The sequence below is a fragment of the Emys orbicularis genome, chromosome 8, assembly GCF_028017835.1.
Source record: "Emys orbicularis isolate rEmyOrb1 chromosome 8, rEmyOrb1.hap1, whole genome shotgun sequence".
NCBI lineage: Eukaryota > Metazoa > Chordata > Testudines > Emydidae > Emys > Emys orbicularis.
The window spans coordinates 68,887,687-68,906,968 of NC_088690.1; the positions used below are offsets into that span (position 1 = coordinate 68,887,687).

The 19,282-nt window shown below is 50.6% G+C and overlaps 1 protein-coding gene across 1 annotated transcript; it reads left to right on the plus strand.

Moving 5' to 3' along the window:
* The first annotated feature begins 3,920 nt into the window (after nt 1–3,920).
* LOC135882502 (cysteine-rich protein 1) lies at nt 3,921–18,898 on the plus strand. The gene is made up of 5 exons (XM_065409431.1): nt 3,921–4,040; nt 12,061–12,155; nt 13,796–13,853; nt 17,920–17,967; nt 18,561–18,898. Exons 1-4 carry the CDS (start codon nt 4,001–4,003, stop codon nt 17,958–17,960), a joined length of 234 nt encoding a protein of 77 aa, XP_065265503.1. The 5' UTR covers nt 3,921–4,000; the 3' UTR covers nt 17,961–17,967; nt 18,561–18,898.
* Nucleotides 18,899–19,282: the final 384 nt, after the last annotated feature.

A 19,282-nucleotide genomic window follows, 5' to 3' on the forward strand; every position in this document is an offset into this window, starting at 1 on the left:
TTGTAACTTCTTCAGGGCAGGGATTGGCTTTCACCCCTGGTCTATGCATACAGTTCTGTAGAAAACAGTTCTCCCAAGAAAACTGTCAAGATTTCAAAAATGTTCCCATTCTGCATTGGGGTAAAACAGAGACCTTCCAGAGAGAGAAACCACCAACCTGCCTAGTCAATAGCCCCATGCACATGGTGCTCCCCAGGGATGTAGGAGACCAGGTTCAAATCCCTGTCCTGAATCAGGGACTTGAACCTGGGTTCCCCTTCCCCGGGTTGGTGGCCAGTCTCTCTGGCTTTGGTTTTGACCAGAAATTCTGACTGACAGATTGACATCGTTAGCTGCTGTACACCTAACGCTGGAGATATACCTATCTCATAGAACTGGAAGGGACCTTGAAAGGTCATCAGGTCCAGTCCCCTGCCTTCACTAGCAAGACCAATTTTTTTTGCCCCAGATCCCTAAATGGCCCCCTCAAGGATTGAACTCACAACCCTGGGTTTAGCGGGCCAATGCTCAAACCACTGAGCTATCCCTCCCCCCAATTCCATCTGGGACCTGACAAACCTTTCTGAGAACCAGGGGCGGCTCTATGTATTTTGCCGCCCCAAGCACGGCAGTGAGGCAGCCTTCGGTGGCACGCCTGCGGGCGGTCCACTGGTAACGCGTATTCGGCGGCATACCTGCGGGAGGTCCGCCGGTCTCGCGCCTTCGGCGTACCCGCTGCTGAATTGCCACCGAAGCTGCGGGACCACCAGACCTCCCGCAGGCATGCCACCAAAGGCAGCCTGACTGCCGCCCTCACGGTGACCGGCAGGCTGCCCACCACAGCTTGCCGCCCTGGGCATGCGCTTGCTGTGCTGGTGCCTGGAGCCGCCCCTGCTGAGAACAGAAATAATCAAAACTGACACGGTCCCCTGGCAGGTTCTGGTGTCACCATTCAGTGTTTTCTGACAACAAATGTTTTGTTGAACAATTCCTGACTAGCCCTAAGCCTGATCTCAGCTGGTGCCCCCACCTGCTGCCCCACAGGGTGAGGGCAGTGGGTGATTAACTCCCACTGTGGCCGCAATGCCCCCGTCTCTGCTCCACCAGCGCAGCTCTGGAGCCCCTGGCGACGAATCTGGGCCAGTCTGGGGGCCTGACACCAAGTGTGCTGCTTCTTGGCTCCCAAGGGCCAAATGTCCTGAAGGAGCAGCAGGCTGGTGGCAGGAACGGGGGGAGCCCCTGAGTTTAGATTCATAGATTCATAGATTCTAGGACTGGAAGGGACCTCGAGAGGTCATCGAGTCCAGTCCCCTGCCCGCATGGCAGGACCAAATACTGTCTAGACCATCCCTGATAGACATTTATCTAACCTACTCTTAAATATCTCCAGAGATGGAGATTCCACAACCTCCCTAGGCAATTTATTCCAGTGTTTAACCACCCTGACAGTTAGGAACTTTTTCCTAATGTCCAACCTAGACCTCCCTTGCTGCAGTTTAAGCCCATTGCTTCTTGTTCTATCCTTAGAGGCTAAGGTGAACAAGTTTTCTCCCTCCTCCTTATGACACCCTTTTAGATACCTGAATACTGCTATCATGTCCCCTCTCAGTCTTCTCTTTTCCAAACTAAACAAACCCAATTCTTTCAGCCTTCCTTCATAGGTCATGTTCTCAAGACCTTTAATCATTCTTGTTGCTCTTCTCTGGACCCTTTCCAATTTCTCCACATCTTTCTTAAAATGTGGTGCCCAGAACTGGACGCAATACTCCAGCTGAGGCCTAACCAGCGCAGAGTAGAGCAGAAGAATGACTTCTCGTGTCTTGCTCACAACACACCTGTTAATACATCCCAGAATCATGTTTGCTTTTTTTGCAACAGCATCACACTGTTGACTCATATTTAGCTTGTGGTCCACTATAACCCCTAGATCCCTTTCTGCCGTACTCCTTCCTAGACAGTCTCTTCACATTCTGTATGTGTGAAACTGATTTTTTCTTCCTAAGTGGAGCACTTTGCATTTGTTAAACTTCATCCTGTTTAACTCAGACCATTTCTCCAATTTGTCCAGATCATTTTGAATTATGACCCTGTCCTCCAAAGCAGTTGCAATCCCTCCCAGTTTGGTATCATCCGCAAACTTAATAAGCGTACTTTCTATGCCAATATCTAAGTCGTTAATGAAGATATTGAACAGAGCCGGTCCCAAAACAGACCCCTGCGGAACCCCACTCATTATGTCTTTCCAGCAGGATTGGGAACCATTAATAACAACTCTCTGAGTACGGTTATCCAGCCAGTTATGCACCCACCTTATAGTAGCCCCATCTAAATTGTATTTGCCTAGTTTATCGATAAGAATATCATGCGAGACCGTATCAAATGCCTTACTAAAGTCTAGGTATACCACATCCACAGCTTCTCCCTTATCCACAAGAGTCCTTATCCTATCGAAGAAAGCTATCAGATTGGTTTGACATGATTTGTTCTTTACAAATCCATGCTGGCTGTTCCCTATCACCTTACCACCTTCCAAGTGTTTGCAGATGATTTCCTTAATTACTTGCTCCATTATCTTCCCTGGCACAGAAGTTAAACTAACTGGTCTGTAGTTTCCTGGGTTGTTTTTATTTCCCTTTTTATAGATGGGCACTATATTTGCCCTTTTCCAGTCTTCTGGAATCTCTCCCGTCTCCCATGATTTTCCAAAGATAATAGCTAGAGGCTCAGATACCTCCTCTATTAGCTCCTTGAGTATTCTAAGATGCATTTCATCAGGCCCTGGCGACTTGCAGGCATCTAATTTTTCTAAGTGATTTTTAACTTGTTCTGTTTTTATTTTATCTGCTAAACCTACCCCCCTTCCCATTAGCATTCACTATGTTAGGCATTCCTTCAGACTTCTCGGTGAAGACCGAAACAAAGAAGTCATTAAGCATCTCTGCCATTTCCAAGTTTCCTGTTACTGTTTCTCCTTCTTCCCTAAGCAGTGGGCCTACCCTGTCTTTGGTCTTCCTCTTGCTTCTAATGTATTGATTAAAAAGTCTTCTTGTTTCCCTTTATTCCCGTAGCTAGTTTGAGCTCATTTTGTGCCTTTGCCTTTCTAATCTTGCCCCTGCAGTCCTGTGTTGTTTGCCTGTATTCATCCTTTGTAATCTGTCCTAGTTTCCATTTTTTATATGACTCCTTTTTATTTTTTAGATCATGCAAGATCTCGTGGTTAAGCCAAGGTGGTCTTTTGCCACATTTTCTATCCTTCCTAACCAGCGGAATAGCTTGCTTTTGGGCCCTTAATAGTGTCCCTTTGAAAAACTGCCAACTCTCCTCAGTTGTTTTTCCCCTCAGTCTTGATTCCCATGGGACCTTACCTATCAGCTCGCTGAGCTTACCAAAATCTGCCTTCCTGAAATCCATTGTCTCTATTTTGCTGTTCTCCCTTCTACCCTTCCTTAGAATTGCAAACTCTATGATTTCATGATCACTTTCACCCAAGCTGCCTTCTACTTTCAAATTCTCAACGAGTTCCTCCCTATTTGTTAAAATCAAGTCTAGAACAGCTTCCCCCCAGTAGCTTTTTCAACCTTCTGAAATAAAAGAAAAATTTTAAATTAAAATGGGGGTCCTTGGGTTGCTAAATTTGAGAACCACTGACATACAAGTTAGGAAAGAGCGTGGGGCAAAAATCAACAGGACACTAGGGCCAGGAGAGGAGAGGAGATGCACCTTGATTCCCCCCATCCCCCTCTGTCCACCAGCGCCTCCACTCCACCCCCCCCCAGCCCCGAGCCCAGCCCTCCCCCACCGCCCCGTCCCGTTCCGTCCCGCCCTGGTACGGCAGTTCCGTCCCGCCTGTCTTCCCTCCCTTGCCCCTGTGCCAGGGTTCCCCCCGCGCAGGCAGCACAGCTGGGGGGCGGGGCTTCACGGGCGGGGCCGCGGGGTGACCCTGCCGGCGCGGGCCGCCCTGAGCAGCAGAGGAACTCCAGCAGCAGCCAGCGCAGAGCCCAGCCCGTGCGGAGCTACCACCATGCCCAAGTGCCCCCGTTGCCAGAAGGAGGTCTACTTCGGTAAGGGCGCCGCTCCTCGCCTGCCCCGGCACTGCCTGCCCATGGCCCCCGCCGCCCCCACGCGTGCCCTGCTCCTGGCACCCAGCTCCTTGCCGGGGCTGCCAGGCACCCTGTCTGCCCCTGCTCCACCTTCCCCGTGGGGTGCCTGGCACCCAGCTCCCTGCTGGGGGTGCCAGGGACTCTGCGGCTGCCTGCCCCCATGGGGTGCCCTGCCTGCTGCACCCCCTCTCTATATGGGCTCCCTGGCACCAGAGCTCTGTAGGGGCGGCTAGAGACCTTGCCCAACCCTCTGCTCCTACACTCACCTTCCTAGCCCCCTGCAGGGGTACAGCCCACCTGCCTGACCCTGAACGCAGCTTCTAAATGGGGGTGACCTGCCTCCTGCACCCCCTTGTCTATACAGGCTCCCCGGCACCCAGCTCCCCACTGAGGCACAGCCCAGCGCCCTGGCAGCAGCACAGGTGGGTGGGGTAGGGGCGGCCATTGCCCGGGCCGGGACCCAGGCTGCGCTGGCTACATGCTGCTGCTGCAGCTGGTGTTTGGTTCGTGCCCAGCGCTGCTGTCATCACTGCCCCCTGCCCAGCCCTGTGGGAGGAGATCAGTGTTCCGGGACAAGCCGTCTGAGAACCCCCCGGCTTCTGTGAGAAGGGCTCAAACCCCCCTCCCCCCCCCCCCCCGTCTGCTTGCATGGCTCGGGGGTCTCATGCAGCCTGGAAGGAGCTGAGTTTGCAGGGCTCCAGCAGACCGGCATTAGTGCTGGTCCTCACGGGTTGAGCTGGGCTGTGTAGGCTGAACAGACTCCCGCTAACATCAAGGGCAAGCGCTGCCCCCTCTCCCCTTGTGCAGGGGCTCTGAGCGGGCAGGGCTGGGGAAAGCTGACTGGCACGGAGGCTGTGCAGAGCCATGGCGGGAGGAGGAGTCCGAGCAGGGTTACTCTCCCTGGGCCTCCCTGCAGCCTTAGGAAGATGCTCTGATTTATGGATCTCTTGCATGCCTCCCAGCTATGAGTAAGGAGACTTGAACAGCAGCAAACTATTGCAGAGAGCTGTATGCTTTACAAGTGAGGAAGCGCTCTCAAAACCTAACAAGTTCTCTTTACAAATTATCATTAATAAAAAGTTCTTTGTAATTAATCCCCCCCCCCCCAATAGCCCATGCCCCTTAGGCCTTCAGATCTCTAGTAATGTCTAGAGGAACTGGCAATCCATTTGTATAAACCAGTGGTTTTCAAATATGTGTTATATGGGCCACACCCACCCAATATGTTTACTACCTGTATGGCCCTGAGGATGTTACATGGACTGCAGCTATGTGCTGATTGGACTGCAAACCAGATGCAGGTTGAGAACCACTGGTATAATTGATAGTCCTAGAAAACCAAAGATTTCCTGGTTAATTAGTGAGAAATAACAAAGCACATAAGATGGGGGGAATTTCCATTGTAGTTTTTAAACCATTTCATTGTAGTGCTTTTATACTGTCCCATTGGATTCTGAGTCCACAGACAGATACAGTTTTTGAAGTCTGTTGAGAGATAATATCCAAAGCCAGTGAAAATACGTATGTTCTCATATAGCTGCCCATCATCGAGGAAGTCTCCTGTTCCCTTCTACACAGTGAAAAAAAAATCTTCAGAATCCAAGAACCACACAGTGTTCTATAAAATGAGTGAAACCGTATCAATTTCTATATACAAGAGGTCCTGCCATTTCTCTGTTCAGCTGCACGTTTTAGCTGAACAGTTGGACAGGTACACAATTATTATTATTATTATTATAGGTGAGGGCTGTTTGTTGTTGAGGTTTGGTAGAGAAATATAAAATAGGTTCTTGCCATATGTCTTGCAAGTCCAGCCATCCATATAATAGCAAATGTAAATGTGTAACAGTTGGGAAGTTGTGTCTAGGACACAAGATTGTAATTTGGGGGTGAAAGAAGAAGATCTGGAGAAAACAGTAGGAAGGAGAGAGTGTAGAAAATAAAGAGTTGTTTGTGTGGGTCTGAGTGGTTAGGTATGCTGACTTCTAAAAGGGAGGGAGGGCTGGTGGTTGGGCTATATTTTAGTATTAGACACTGAATCTGTTTTTGATTCTGAGATGTTTCCATCTAAGCTGTGTCCATTGTGTATCTTCTGTCTAACGTCTAAAGAGGATTCTTCTGGCAGTAGCTAGTACTGTCGGTGACCATTTGGTTCCAGAGGCAAACATGTCAAACAACTAATGCTCTGTTTTTAGATCTTTTATATCAGGGGCTCAATTCATCAGTCCCTGTGCTTTGTGTGGTCATTTACACCAGTTCAAGATGAGCACAGAGCTCTACCAAGTAAATCTGGGTGAAATTTTTTGAGCTGACAGGAAATTTGCTGGAAAATGCATTTTTCAGGGCACTGAAACTATTCGTGACTTCAGGTCAAATTCAGCAAATAGTTTCGGCTGAAAAAACCTTGAAAACAAATTTTGGAATTATCAGTACGGTTCATTTTGCAAATTTGGATATTTTGTTTTGAATCATCATCTTCAAAACAGTTCATTTGACCCAAACACAATTTTGGGAGGTTTTTTGTTTATGAGAAACCAAAAAAGAAATCCGTTTCAGTTAGAAACAAAGTGAATTTTTCAATTTGGCCAGCAGACCAAAAACCTCAATTATTTGCTCTGCTCCTAAGGATGAACGGTGATGGTTTGCACCGTTTGCCAGTCATGAAGGGTGACCATGAATCAGAGGCCAGGTCTTTCAGAAGTCACCAAACGTACATATGAGAACTTGCAACAATACGTTGTGTGTGCAAATGGACACCTCTGAAGAGCTGCTCTGGGAGATCCTTCTGCAACTTAGAATCATAGAAGATTAAGGTTGGAAGAGACCTCAGGAGGTCATCTAGTCCAACCCCCTGCTCAAAGCTGGACCAACATCAACTAAATCATCCCAGCCAGGGCTTTGTCAAGCCGGGCCTTAAAAACCTCTAAGGATGGAGATTCCACCACCTCCCTAGGTATCCCATTCCAGTGCTTCACCACCCTCCTAGTGAAATAGTGTTTTCTAATATCCAACCTAGACCTCCCCCACTGCAACTTACTCCCTTTTTGTTTTCTTCTGTGCTGGAACGTCTTGTAAGTCATTGTACCAAGGCCCTTTCCTCTCAGGACGTCTGCCCCACTGAACAGAATAGGTTAACATGGAGCCTCAGTGCTTTGATTGTCTCCAAGCCATTTGATGGGCACTGAGGCAAATCACTAGAGGCGTGGTTCAGAGGCGCTGGCTTACTGCCATGTTACACTTCCCTCCAAGTTAATATTTTGTTTGTTTGTTCCAACAGCTTCATCATAGCTGTTTGCTTAAGGTGGACAGACTGGATGGGCAGGGAGTGAGCCACCCAGAGATTCTGGACACTCCAGTCCAGAGTCCAACACCAGGATCAGTTAAAGTGGTTCCTAAAAACTTTACAAGGCAAATTAGTTAGATTCTGAACAGCAAATTCTGCCTTTGATCACAGTCATTAGTACCTGGGCGTAACAGAGGGCACCATGTAATCGTGAATGTCTTATTGTAATAAGGCTACAGCGCAGAGGATACGTGTATCTCCAAGGCTCGTTTTTCTTAAAACTATCACTATATGCCTTGAACAGACTTTGGGCCTGATCCGACTTCCACTGACTCCCCTTGGCGTTGGATCCAGCCCCTAGTAAGGAGCAGATGGATGACCACACCCTGATTTGGAAGGAATTTCCAAAAAGCCGCAGATTTCTGTACTGACTCAGAGTACTTAATTGGGTGACATGATCCCACTTCCTGCCATGGGTGTATTTCAAGAGGTTTGGGTAGCTAGTCCTGGCAATAACCTTTGCTGCAGTCATTTAACTCCATCTACTAAAACCACATACAGAAGTTCCCCAATCTCTTGGTTCCCCATGTCCCTGGCATAAAAACTCTGATGTGTTTTGCTGAGAGTTAGAAGTGGATGCTGGCCCTATAAGTACTTTTATTTTTTAAATGTATCGACTAAATCTGTAAGCCATGGACTGGAAACACATTGATTTTTTTTTCTTTCTCTGTTTTATATTTCTGGTTTGCTTGTGGGGTGTGTTGTACTTTTCTGTCTACTATGCCAGAAAAATAATAATCAGGGAATGGCTCAGAACACAAGAATTCCAGAGTTTGTACGTTCCAGCTCTCTGTGATGGAGACTTAACTGTTTCTCTGTTTTCCCATCCATTCATATTTGCCTGTCATTTAAGATAGTGCCTACACTAGAGAAATTTACTAAAGAATCCTGACTTGGGGTTAGCACTGGCTGGAGGCCAGGTATAGACAAGATTCTGATAGCTGAACCCATTTTTACCAACATTTTAGTTACTTACTTTCAATAGATTCAACCAAAAGGGAGTAAAAATCAGTCCTGGTGGCAAGAGCCTTGTCTACACTATTGGTCCTAACACCCATTCCAATAAAGTGGTAGTAGCACCAATGGGAATTTTTTGTAAGTTTCCTCAGTGTAAACAAAGCTTAAACCTCCCCTTAAAGTACAGTTCTACTTGGAATGGTGACTAAAATTGGCATTGTGAAGTTTCACGTCTATGACAGCTCATTTACTCCAGGTAATATTTGCTAAGCTTACTAGTAAAAAAAGGTTTTAATAGAACTGTCAGCACCTAAACCCCCCGGGTCTGAGGCTAGGTCTACACTACAGCGGGGGGTCGACCTAAGATACGCAACTTCAGCTACGTGAATAGCGTAGCTGAAGTGGCGTATTTTAGGTCGACTTACCTGGCTGTGAGGACGGCGGCAAGTCGACCGCTGCCGCGCCGCCGTCGACTCCGCTACCGCCTCTTGCCGCTGTGGATTTCCGGAGTCGACGGCAGAGCCATCGGGGATCGATTTTATCGCGTCTTCACTAGACGCGATAAGTCGATCCCCGATAGACCGATTGTTACCCGCCGATCCGGCGGGTAGTGAAGACGTGCCCTAAGTCAGGTTGGTTTTGTTCTGGTTTGCACATCTCTGGGTATAAACACTATATACTCTCAATCTATCATTATTAATTCAGTTGATCAACTCAGAAAAGAATTCAGCTGCCATTCACACAGCTGGTCTAGCCCCGCAGGGCTAACAGGAGTGAAAGATACTGTGCAGTGAAGTAAGCAGATGTGGCTTTGTAAGTGCAATGGGTCTGTTGAGCAAGGAAGTGCTGTTTTTATGAAGTTAGTCATATGACCTCAGCTGTACAAGACCGAGTTTAATGCAAAGGCCAAGGAGAGTCCAAAATCAGTTGTAAGCTCTTATTTCTAAGATCATAGCAGTAACACTGATCTTGTATAAGCAGTCTTGGAATAAAAAGAAAAATACAGCATCTCTCAGCTAAGAGTCCCAATACTGGAGGTTTTGTATGGCTGGTATGTGGTGTCTTTTGCTCAGATTTAGCTGCCACTTAACTACATTTCACTTACACCGTCTGGTTCTTCACTCTAAGCTGGAACCTGAGGGGCCTGGCTGTTAATTCAATGAGCTACTTCAATGGTCCTTGATGGGATTTCAGCTGATATGTTTGACAGATCATAAAGGGGAGAGAAAGCAGGATCATAGGAGTGCAGCGAAGACTGATCACTTCATCAGCACTAAATCATTACCTCCATGGGGAGATTGCAGCACCGGAGTCTGGAAGCTCTCCTGGTGAGAAGTCCCAGTCACTGGGAATATAGTGCCTAGGCAGTGATAGTCTTCTCTAAACATTCCTCCAATAGGGGTGAAAGGTGCCCGAGTGACATTCCTGGAGTCTGAATTCCTTCCAGAAACCCTGGAATAAAAAGAAAGGCTCAGCATCTCTTTCAGATGTAGAACAGGCATGGCAGAGGGTGCTGCCCCCCACCCCATCATGCCTCACTCCTGAGCTACAAAGGTGGCCCCCTCTGGGTTATAATATAATAAATAATAATATAAATAAAAGTTGCATGTCTTCCCCCCAGCCCTATTAAATGTAACAGAGCAATCATCCTTCCGGAGAACTTTTTAAAATCAGCCTATAGAATTCCATAGCAGCGTGCGCCTCCTGAGGCAGGGTGGCCCTCTGACTTGAATTTGGGCTCATGCCCCCTTCCCCAGATAGTCCCTGGCCCGCTTGTTGGAGCTACAAACAAGGGTGCCATTTCACGCCATGATGTTGGTGTCTGTGATGTGGGGCCTGCCTGCTAGGAGCATTTTGAGATCCCTTCTCTAGTGATCACTTCTCTCCTGGAGTTAATGGTCACACCCAAGTCACAGGCTCTCTGCCCACCCAGAAAAGGAGTTGTAATGCCAAAGAACTGGCAGAGCAGCACTCCTCACCCAGCACTCTGCTGCAGCAGCAGAGCACAGAGTGGAGAGGTATTGGTGCATAGGAAGAAATTTTGTCCCCGAGCCCAGTCCCCTGCCTTTTTCAGGCATGGAAAATCCACTCGAAGGTCCTGGCACTGAAAGGGTTCCTGTGGAAAGCTCAGCGTTATCACTTAATACACATCCGTGAGTGCAGCTGCTAATAGAAAGAACACACTAGCCTCTTTAGCAAATTACATCCTTTGTGCTATAGTTAAATTCCATCCTGTGTTCTTTCCTAATGTAAACCTGTTCCGGACTAGGGGAGTAACCTCATTGTTCCTTTTTTAGCTGCCTCTGGGGCTGTCTTCAGTTGCCTGAACCCAGGCCAGTCTCCAAGCACACTACTGTTTGTTGTGGCTTTTAGCAAGAAATGTGTCCCCAACACCCTGACGGCAGGAGGTTCCCTGTATTTGTGGGTTGGAAAAAGGATGTTTTGCAATACTTTGCTTCCCAGTGTTGGTCCAGGTGTCTCCCCCCCCATGATTGTCAGACAGGTTTTCACATGTGCCAAAAGGGATCGTTACCTTGGAATTTAAGGGATTATTGTAACCAGTGTCAATTGAGGTCACTGGTTTTCAAATTCAGATGCCAATTTATGCAGAAGAATTTCTACTAGACTAGAGGAGGGCAGTCCTCCGTGCTGGGTGAGGGCTGGCTGTACTCTGGTGTTCCCTAAATTTGACTCTGTTGCCATTTTCCTTCTGCAAGTCTCCCCATCTGAACAAGTTTTAATGTGAACAGTAATGAATCTGTGTCAAACGGAGACGCATAGGCCCTTCCAGAAAGGAATGGGGAGGTAATGACGCAGCAAGCGCTTCAGAGCTCAAATCTTCCGACTGGCAATAATTTGCCTAGAAATCAGACACCCAAGCCTGTGTGAAAAATGCTTGTGCAAGCCATGCTTTTGTGTGTGCAAAGCAAGTACTACGCATGCTATTGCCTGTTTTTCTGCCCACGCACACGCATGGGCTGCATGGATTTTTATTTATTTTGCAAGTGCAGTGTAGGTGTCTGAATTTGAAAACTGTCAGTCTCCCTCCAGGACAAGCAAGTGTCAAGCAGTGAGTGAGCCCCACTGAAAGCTGGAATGAGAGATGCCCCAGTAGCTTTTGGATTTAATCATTGGGAACACAAGGCATTTTTCCAAGTATAGAACTCTTACAGTGACCACACTGTTTGGGTCCAGGACAGACGCATGTAGAGTGCAAAAGTCCACAGAGTTTATTGAAGCAGCTCCCCACCTCTGCCGTGGCATCTTTTCCCTGTGACAGTCTCCTTACACCTCTCTGGCCTGTCCCAGGCCACACAGGCAGCCCCAGAGTCCTTACGTAGTAAAGCAAAGAAGCGGTGCCATGAAGAAGACGAACTCAGTTATCCTGTGCCAGCCATACCTTCCTCCGGAGGGCTCCAGCAGTCTCTGCAGAGAGGCTGGGCTGGATGCAGAGGGGCTGGGCTGGGCACAAAGGGCTGTTCTCCCGGGCTGGCCAGCCAGCTCCTGAGCTGTTCTCTTCCCTCGTGAAAAGCCCCTCCGATACCTGACAGCGAGTGCAGGTGTAGCGGGGTGGGGCTGAGGGCCCACAGCAGCTTGCCAACCCTTGCTGGCTCGGTGTGGGGTGCATATGCCTTATCACAGCCTCCTGAATGGTGCTCTTTTGTTTCCGCACTCTGACAGCTGAGAAGGTTACCTCCCTGGGGAAAGACTGGCACCGACCATGCTTGAAGTGTGAGAAATGCAACAAGACCCTGACTTCAGGTGGCCATGCTGAGGTAAGGGGTGAGGTGGCCACCAGCTCTGTGTCACTGTAACTCTTAGCTGCATCTTCCAACGCTTAGGACAGACATGTCAAGAAGCTTTAATCAGCTGCTTCTTTATACCCCTCACCTGTGGGTGGCAGCATAGTGCACGCTGCCATTGCAAAGTGGATTCCCAGGTACTCCACAGCACAAGGGGCCCGTATTTCACAGCCCCAGCTCCGAAATTCTGCAGCAGCATGACTTTATCCCCGCACCATGCAGTACCCTTGTTCCCATCCCCCTCACACACACTCATCGCACAGCCTCAGACTTGTAAGGCTCACTGAGGTACAAATTGTTGCTGGGTATTTCTGAGGGTGGGGTTCTCACTGTACTCTCCAGCCAGCCTGGCTCTGTTCCCTTGGCCTCTGCTCCTGCAGTGCTGTCCGGCTCAGACCCTCCTTCACCCCCGGAAGCCGGGAGCTTATAGCAAGCTTCAGCGGCTCATTGCCCCAGGCCTGGACTGCTGGGAGATCTCCAGGCCACCTAGTTAACCAGCCTACATTTCTGGCTTCTCCCTGCTCCTTGGCTGCAAGCTGGACTCCTAGTGCATGTGCTGTGCACAGTAAAATCATCTCCCCATTGTGGGGAAATTTGGAGAGCAAATGGCAGGTTGCAGATGACCAGAGAGGGTCTGGCCGCAGCAAAACAGCTAATGCCAGGGCAAGAGGGCTGCATTCCGTGGCATCCTGGGGCCAATGGCAAGCTCCACTGCTGCAGAATCACAGGGTGCATTGGGCCCTGCCTGAGATGAGCGGGGAGTTCACAGCTCTTGGAGCTATTGGTTCAAGCGCTCTGCAGATGCAGGCAGCCATCGCTGCATCAGTTACTCAGGTCTCAGACTTGGGGGCCAGAAATAGAATTTTAAAAGAGGGAAGCTGAGATTCTGCAGCAAGAGGTGAGTTCTTTGGTTGATTCCATGGAATATGGGACTACCTGGGGGCCCTGCCTTGAAGTAGCAAGAACTCTGCATTAGCCAGCTCCAAGCTGTGGGCTTGCTGTGTGTGTGGGCAGGCTGGTTTGCTAGCACCAGGATGGCCCGGTGAGTGGGGTGCCATAATAACTGAACTAACCTGACAGGGCAGAGACATTGGGCCAGTCCAGGTCCCCTGGAGGGGGGATTTGCCGAGTTGGAGAAATCCTGTAGGGAACTGAGGGAATTCCCCATTGCATGTAACAGGGCAGAGTGTCACTAGGATTGTGGGCTGGGTGGTGCAGGGTCCCCTAGCTTTATCCAGAGACCTATGTCCAGAGCAGGTCTCAGGTGAGGAGGAACATGAGCGGACCTTAGACGAGGCTCTGATTTGGCTCTCCTGGCACGTTTCTGTTTCTTTAGTTTAGCAAAGCTGTAGTGAGGTCAGGACTCCACTCGGGGTGACTGGCAGAACAATGGCAGGGCCCAGAACTGGAAGAGCAGGCAGTAGGGGAGGTCACTGACACAGCTGGGACAGGAGAGCAGGGCCCAGGAGTTGTTAATCTAGATCCATACTCACAGGGTTAAGAGTGGGCCCAATGACTGAGCAGTGCCTGTTCTGATGCCCAGTTCCTGGGCCCTGCTCGTCTCAGACTCCCCTGAGTAATGTGGCACTGAGGAGTCTCTTCTCTCTCTGCAGCATGATGGGAAGCCCTATTGCAACCAGCCGTGCTATGCTGCTTTGTTTGGACCCAAAGGTAAGTTTCTCCATGCTTGGGGCTTCCCACCTCTCCCTGGCTGGATATTGGGTACTGGCACCAGTGGTGTCTGTCTCCTGGGGTTCTTGCCCAGAAGCATGATCACATGTTCCAGCATACAGATCCATGCACATACATCCCTGCGTCCATCCACAGCCTCTCCTGCCTGAACTCCCAGCTCACAAGCCCCTCATGCACCCCCACAGCCACTTCCCCTTAGCCCCTTGTCCCCTTGTCTTCCCTCATATGTCCCTAAACTCGGGGGCAAACCGCTAGAGCCATGTGCACACCCCTAAATACACCTACACCCATTACACTTTACACCTGTCCTCCCCTTCACAATCTCTACTCATACGGCTGTCATCACACATCCTCCTGCGTGCAGTCACCCTTCGACATCCACACACGCCTCCTTCCCCTTTCTCCAGGGGCTGGGCAACTTTCCCTTGACCGCTTTGTAGGCACTGCCTCAAACTTGAATTGTGGCCTTTGGAGCAGAAGCTCTGTCTCTCACAGTCTCTGGTCACGTTGGCTGAAGAGGTGCTCCTCTGGATCTACACTGTGGTTTCTCTCTGGGTAGGATGTTCAAAAGGTCTCAGCGCTGGCCCAGCTCCGAAGTCAATGGGAATTTTGCTTTTTACTTAGGCTGGAGCAGAGTTAGGTCAATGCTGTGGCCTGGCCTACACCTATAATTTAGGTCAATCTAGCTTCATGCCCTGACCACTGTAGTTAGGTCAGCCTAACCCGTGATATAGAGGTGGCTAGGTCGACAGAGGGATTCTCCCATTGACCTAGCTACCTCCAATCAGAGAGGTGGATTGCCTGCGTTGACAGCCAGCCCCCTTCTGTCATTGTAGGAAGTATCTACACTGCAGTGCTCCAGCAGCACAACTGCAGCGCTGTAACTGTCGCTGTAGTGTAGACGTACCCTGAGTGTTGGAAAAAATCTCACCCTCCCCATCTTCAGATTCTACAGTCACAGTTTTGTCCTCTGTTGCACAGGTGTGACTCTCCCCGGAGCTGGTGGGCATTGTACCCGTGTGAGTGATGGCACAAATGGGCCTACTCATCTGTACACGGCACGAGTCGACTTAAGTGCTTTGCACATTTCACTGTAGTGAGGTAGTCTAGTGTGCTTTCACAGGCCAGCCACGCTGCCCGACCCAGCTGTGTAGTCACAGATTGAAGGGTGTGAAAACCCACAAGCCCATGCAATTTGCCAGAACCTCTTAGACGCTTTGAAGAGATGAGAATGCTGAAGAGAAGGAATCTCAAAACTTGTGGGGCTCCAGACACTGTGACTCAGCAAGCTTTAGAAAGTTTTGAGTTACAGGTCTGAATTCTCCCCTCCCTGCTGCAGCTCCCTCTCCTCCCCCCCCCCCCTGCCCCCCCAGCTCTTTGGTTTCAGGTTCATACACACTCCTTTGGAATGTGATTTGCTGAATGCGATTGTTGATGTGGCGCCAATGCTAGAGGCTGTGGAATTCTACTTGAATTTCTGCCCCGCCATCCACTCTGTGGCTGCTGGGGTGTAACGTGAAGTGTCATCTACATGCCACTCCAAGTCAGCAGGATATTGGCTTAAGCCTTAACAGCAGCTAGTGGGCTACGCTGGACAACGAGTCAGCCAGACCCCTGGCTGAGCTATGCAGCTATTGCTTGTCAGCATGTGGGTTGGCTGGGAACATGGAATCCTTCTCTTTATCTCTAGAAGCTACAAGGGTAAAACGCCAGGCCATTGGGTGGGAGAACTAGAGTCAAAAGTGACTGTAGCCTGCCCCCTCCTGCTGCTAGGAGGAGCAGCATCCTCAGTCTCCGGAGGCTGGGACCCACTTGTATCCCCCCGAGACACCTCAGCAGGCTCAGAGGAGCTGCTGTCCTACTGCCAGGGCAGAGCTAGCACGTCAGTAGCTGGAACCCTGATGATACCAGTTCAGATTCCTTAATTCCTGAGTATGCAGCCTGGGTAGGATTGTGGCAGGGAAGGAGAGCACTGAGGGTACACCTAAACAGCAATCAGACACCCATGGCTGGCCTGTGCCAGCTGCAATTAAACAGGCTAAGGGGCTATTTAATTATTCTGGCTTGGGCTGCAGCCTGAGCTCTGGGACAGCAGAGAGAAGGGCAGAGTGGCACACTGCTCCGCACAGCTGGTTTGGAGGGTAAATTGAAAGATAACCCACACGGTGACCACGTTCCTCCCACATGCAACAGGGGTTTCCTTCCCTCAGTCCCCTGGTTTCAAGTCCCTTCCCCAGAGGGAAGCCATCGCCCAGTAACCCCATAACAGAGGCATGTTCCCCACCAGGGGTAGGCAGCTGCCTCCCGGGCTGCTAGCCCCATGCTCAACCTGTCCAGTCCTAGCCCTTCCCCTGGGCCTGGTTTTCAATGTTTGGCACCCTCAGCTGGAGCCAGCTTTCCAGGGGGACTCCACACCCTTTGTGCCACTTGGCCTCTTTAGGCATCACCCTTGATTCCTCCTGCTGTTCTTGTCTTGGGATGCTACCACCACAGCCCTGCAGGGGGCGGGGTGGAGCTGCACCTCGGGGAGGCAGTGTCTCTGCCAGGGCTGCTCCCAGAGCACCTTGTGCCAGCCAATCGGCTGCCCTCGAATGGCTCCCTCTCCTGGTCTTCAGGCTGTCGGGGAAGGGGCAGGCAGGTCATTCCCCAGCCTCCTTTTCAGCGACTCCCCAAGGGGGAGCAGGAGCGAGCTCTGGGGGTGCTATTGTGAGCAGCCCCACAAGGCTGGGTAACGTGTGCTCACACGCCAGTCCCTTTCACAGCCATGCAGGGGCTGAGTGCTGTCCGGGCTGTCGAGGCAGGGATTCCGTGGCTATAGGGCTGAGCTCCTTTCCCCTTGTGATGCTCCTGCTCTTTGGAGCCAATCCCCTGGAGGGAAAAGCCACTCGCTGCTCCCCGCACATAGGCCCCCTGAAATGCTCTGTGGGCTGGGTCTAATCAGCACTTGTAGGGCTGGAGTTCTAACAGACCATGACAGGGCTCGGGCTACCAGCAGGGGGGCTGTTCACTTCCAGCATTCTGTAGGGAGGGGACTTGCACTATGAACTGTTTTTATATAGACGTGTAGGACTGGATGGGACCTCAAGAGGTCTCCTAGTCCAGTTCCTGCAATTTGAACATGAATTTGCTGCTGCTAAAAATGGGACTGAAATCCCCTGTGTCTGCAGAAGACGGGCATGGCAGGAGCAGCTCCAGTGCTGGCTTCCCCGGGGCCTGCCTCCCATCAGCGTGCTCCTGCTGAGAAGGGAGTTCATCCCACAGCCCATATGCTCCTTGCTCGCCCTTTCCACTGAGGCTGACAACTCTGGGCCAGCTAGCTAGTGCTCCTATATTTGTGACATGGACTCCTGTGCCACTGAGTGACTAGAACCCCCTGTCCCACTTCACACAGGCTGCTGCCCGGCTCTCAGCCCTTAGTGCACTGGGTCACTGCTGGCCATGGGCCACGTTGAGCTAGTGACCCAGCTATTAAAAGCTCTGACTCTCGTTCCAGCTCCCCTGTACTCCAGTTAGTGTTTCCCTCTCTATCTGGAGGCAAGTTGGGCCCCAGTGTGTGAGTGGTTTCCATTTGAAATGCCGTATTGCAGACGGCTCTGTCCCAGTCCCCTCTAAAGCCATGGGTGGGCCGTCAGAGGTGTCTACTAGGCCTTTGGCTCATGGTCCTGGGAATATTCAGGCTGTGGTCATCGTTCTTCCCCCAGCTTGGATGTTGTGTTTGGTCTCTGCACTCTGTGGCAGTTCCAGGGCACCGGGAGGCGTGTCTCTCACTGCGCTCGCTCTTATTTGTATTGCAATAGTGCCTCGGAGCCCTGTCGTGGACCAGGGCCCCGCTGCACTGTACAAACACAGCAGCCCCTGCCCCAAAGAGCTGCCAATCAGTGTAAGAGAAGAACGACAGATGGCTACGGATGGTCTGGGAGAATATGGGTCAGCAGGAAAGGCAGTGGTCTCACTAGCCCAAGGGCTCTCACAGCCACGGCACTGGTTCCTGCTCCCTGCTTCTGATGCCTCAGGTGGTAATGACCTCATTCTGGTTCTCTTGCAGGATTTGGCCGGGGCGGTACCGAGAGTCACACATTCAAGTAAACCTCAGGTAAAGGCTTCTCTTAATGGTCATGTTGCATTGCGCCAGCCCTAGCATCCTAGGCCCTGTCTCCTAGAGCATAGCTGGATTCCCATTGCATCCCTGGGGCTGGCATCCTTCCTCCAGCCCATGTGATTCAGAACCTGTGTCCACAGGAAAGTGGCTAGAGTCACATGCCTTTTCTCAGCCTTGGTACACCAGAGCTAGCATACCCAAGAGCATAGCCAGATTCACACTTCGTTCTACGTCTGAGAGCCCCAGTCATGCTTTGAATGCTGCCCCTTATGCCCTGGCACCTCTGTTCAATTGCAACCCACTGATCAGCGTGTGTTATGTGTTCCACTTGGTGCCTGATCCCCAGAGGACACGAGTCTGTGACAGTCCCTAGCTAGAGAGCCTGGCTCTCTAACTCACACCTTAATTCTGGCGGTCCCCCGTTCAGTCCCTGGAGTCAAAGATGGGGGCTGTCACAGGCACTGCTTTGTTTCCTGGGTATCCACTCAAGAGGTGTGTCCATTCATCACTGAGCCCCCCATGCAAGCGCTATGCTGCAGTCCTGTTGTCTGACCTTTCACCTGCGTTTCCTTTTCCTCTGTCTGTAGGGCTGGATGGAGAGGATTCCCGGTGGAGCCTGAGGACAGCACAAGCACCACGACAAATGCATTTTTAATTCACTATGTAATTAACTAGCACATTAAAAGTAATAAATTACCTAGAGGAATTTAGCTGGCGGTGACGGGAGAGTCTCTGCTCTCTATCTATCAGGATGTGGCGTGGGGGACGGGGGAGTTGGCCAATATCACTGAAAGCCTTGTGGAAAAAAAGAAGGTTCCAGATCCCCTTCCAGCCAAACATGTAGCCCTGCTTTCAAACCCAACCTCTAGCGGCAGGATTCTGCAGATGTATATGCAGCCACTAATAAAGCCAGAATGAAAGCCGCTTCCTCGCTGTAGTAGTGTGTTCTGCTGACCGAGGGTCTCCAGGGATCAGATAACGAAGCGCTTGTGATCTTTAAAGGACCTCAGCAGTCTTTGGATAAAGCCCCTATGGGACTTGGAGCTTTGTGCTGCTGCAGCCTGCTGGGCCAGCTGAGGTCTTGATCTCCTCCAGGGAGTCACTGCGCATTCTTACCCAAGGACCAGTAGCCATGTCACTTTCATCCGGCCAGCATGGAATCTGAGCTTCTTGCCCTCCACCAAGCTGCTGCCTTGGCCAGGTGCCGGGAGAGCAGAGACATGGCATTGGCTGAGTCCGATGAAAGTTAATCCCAGAGCCAAGCATGATCAGCATCCACCTGGCACTAGAGCCGGCAGCCTCACTATTC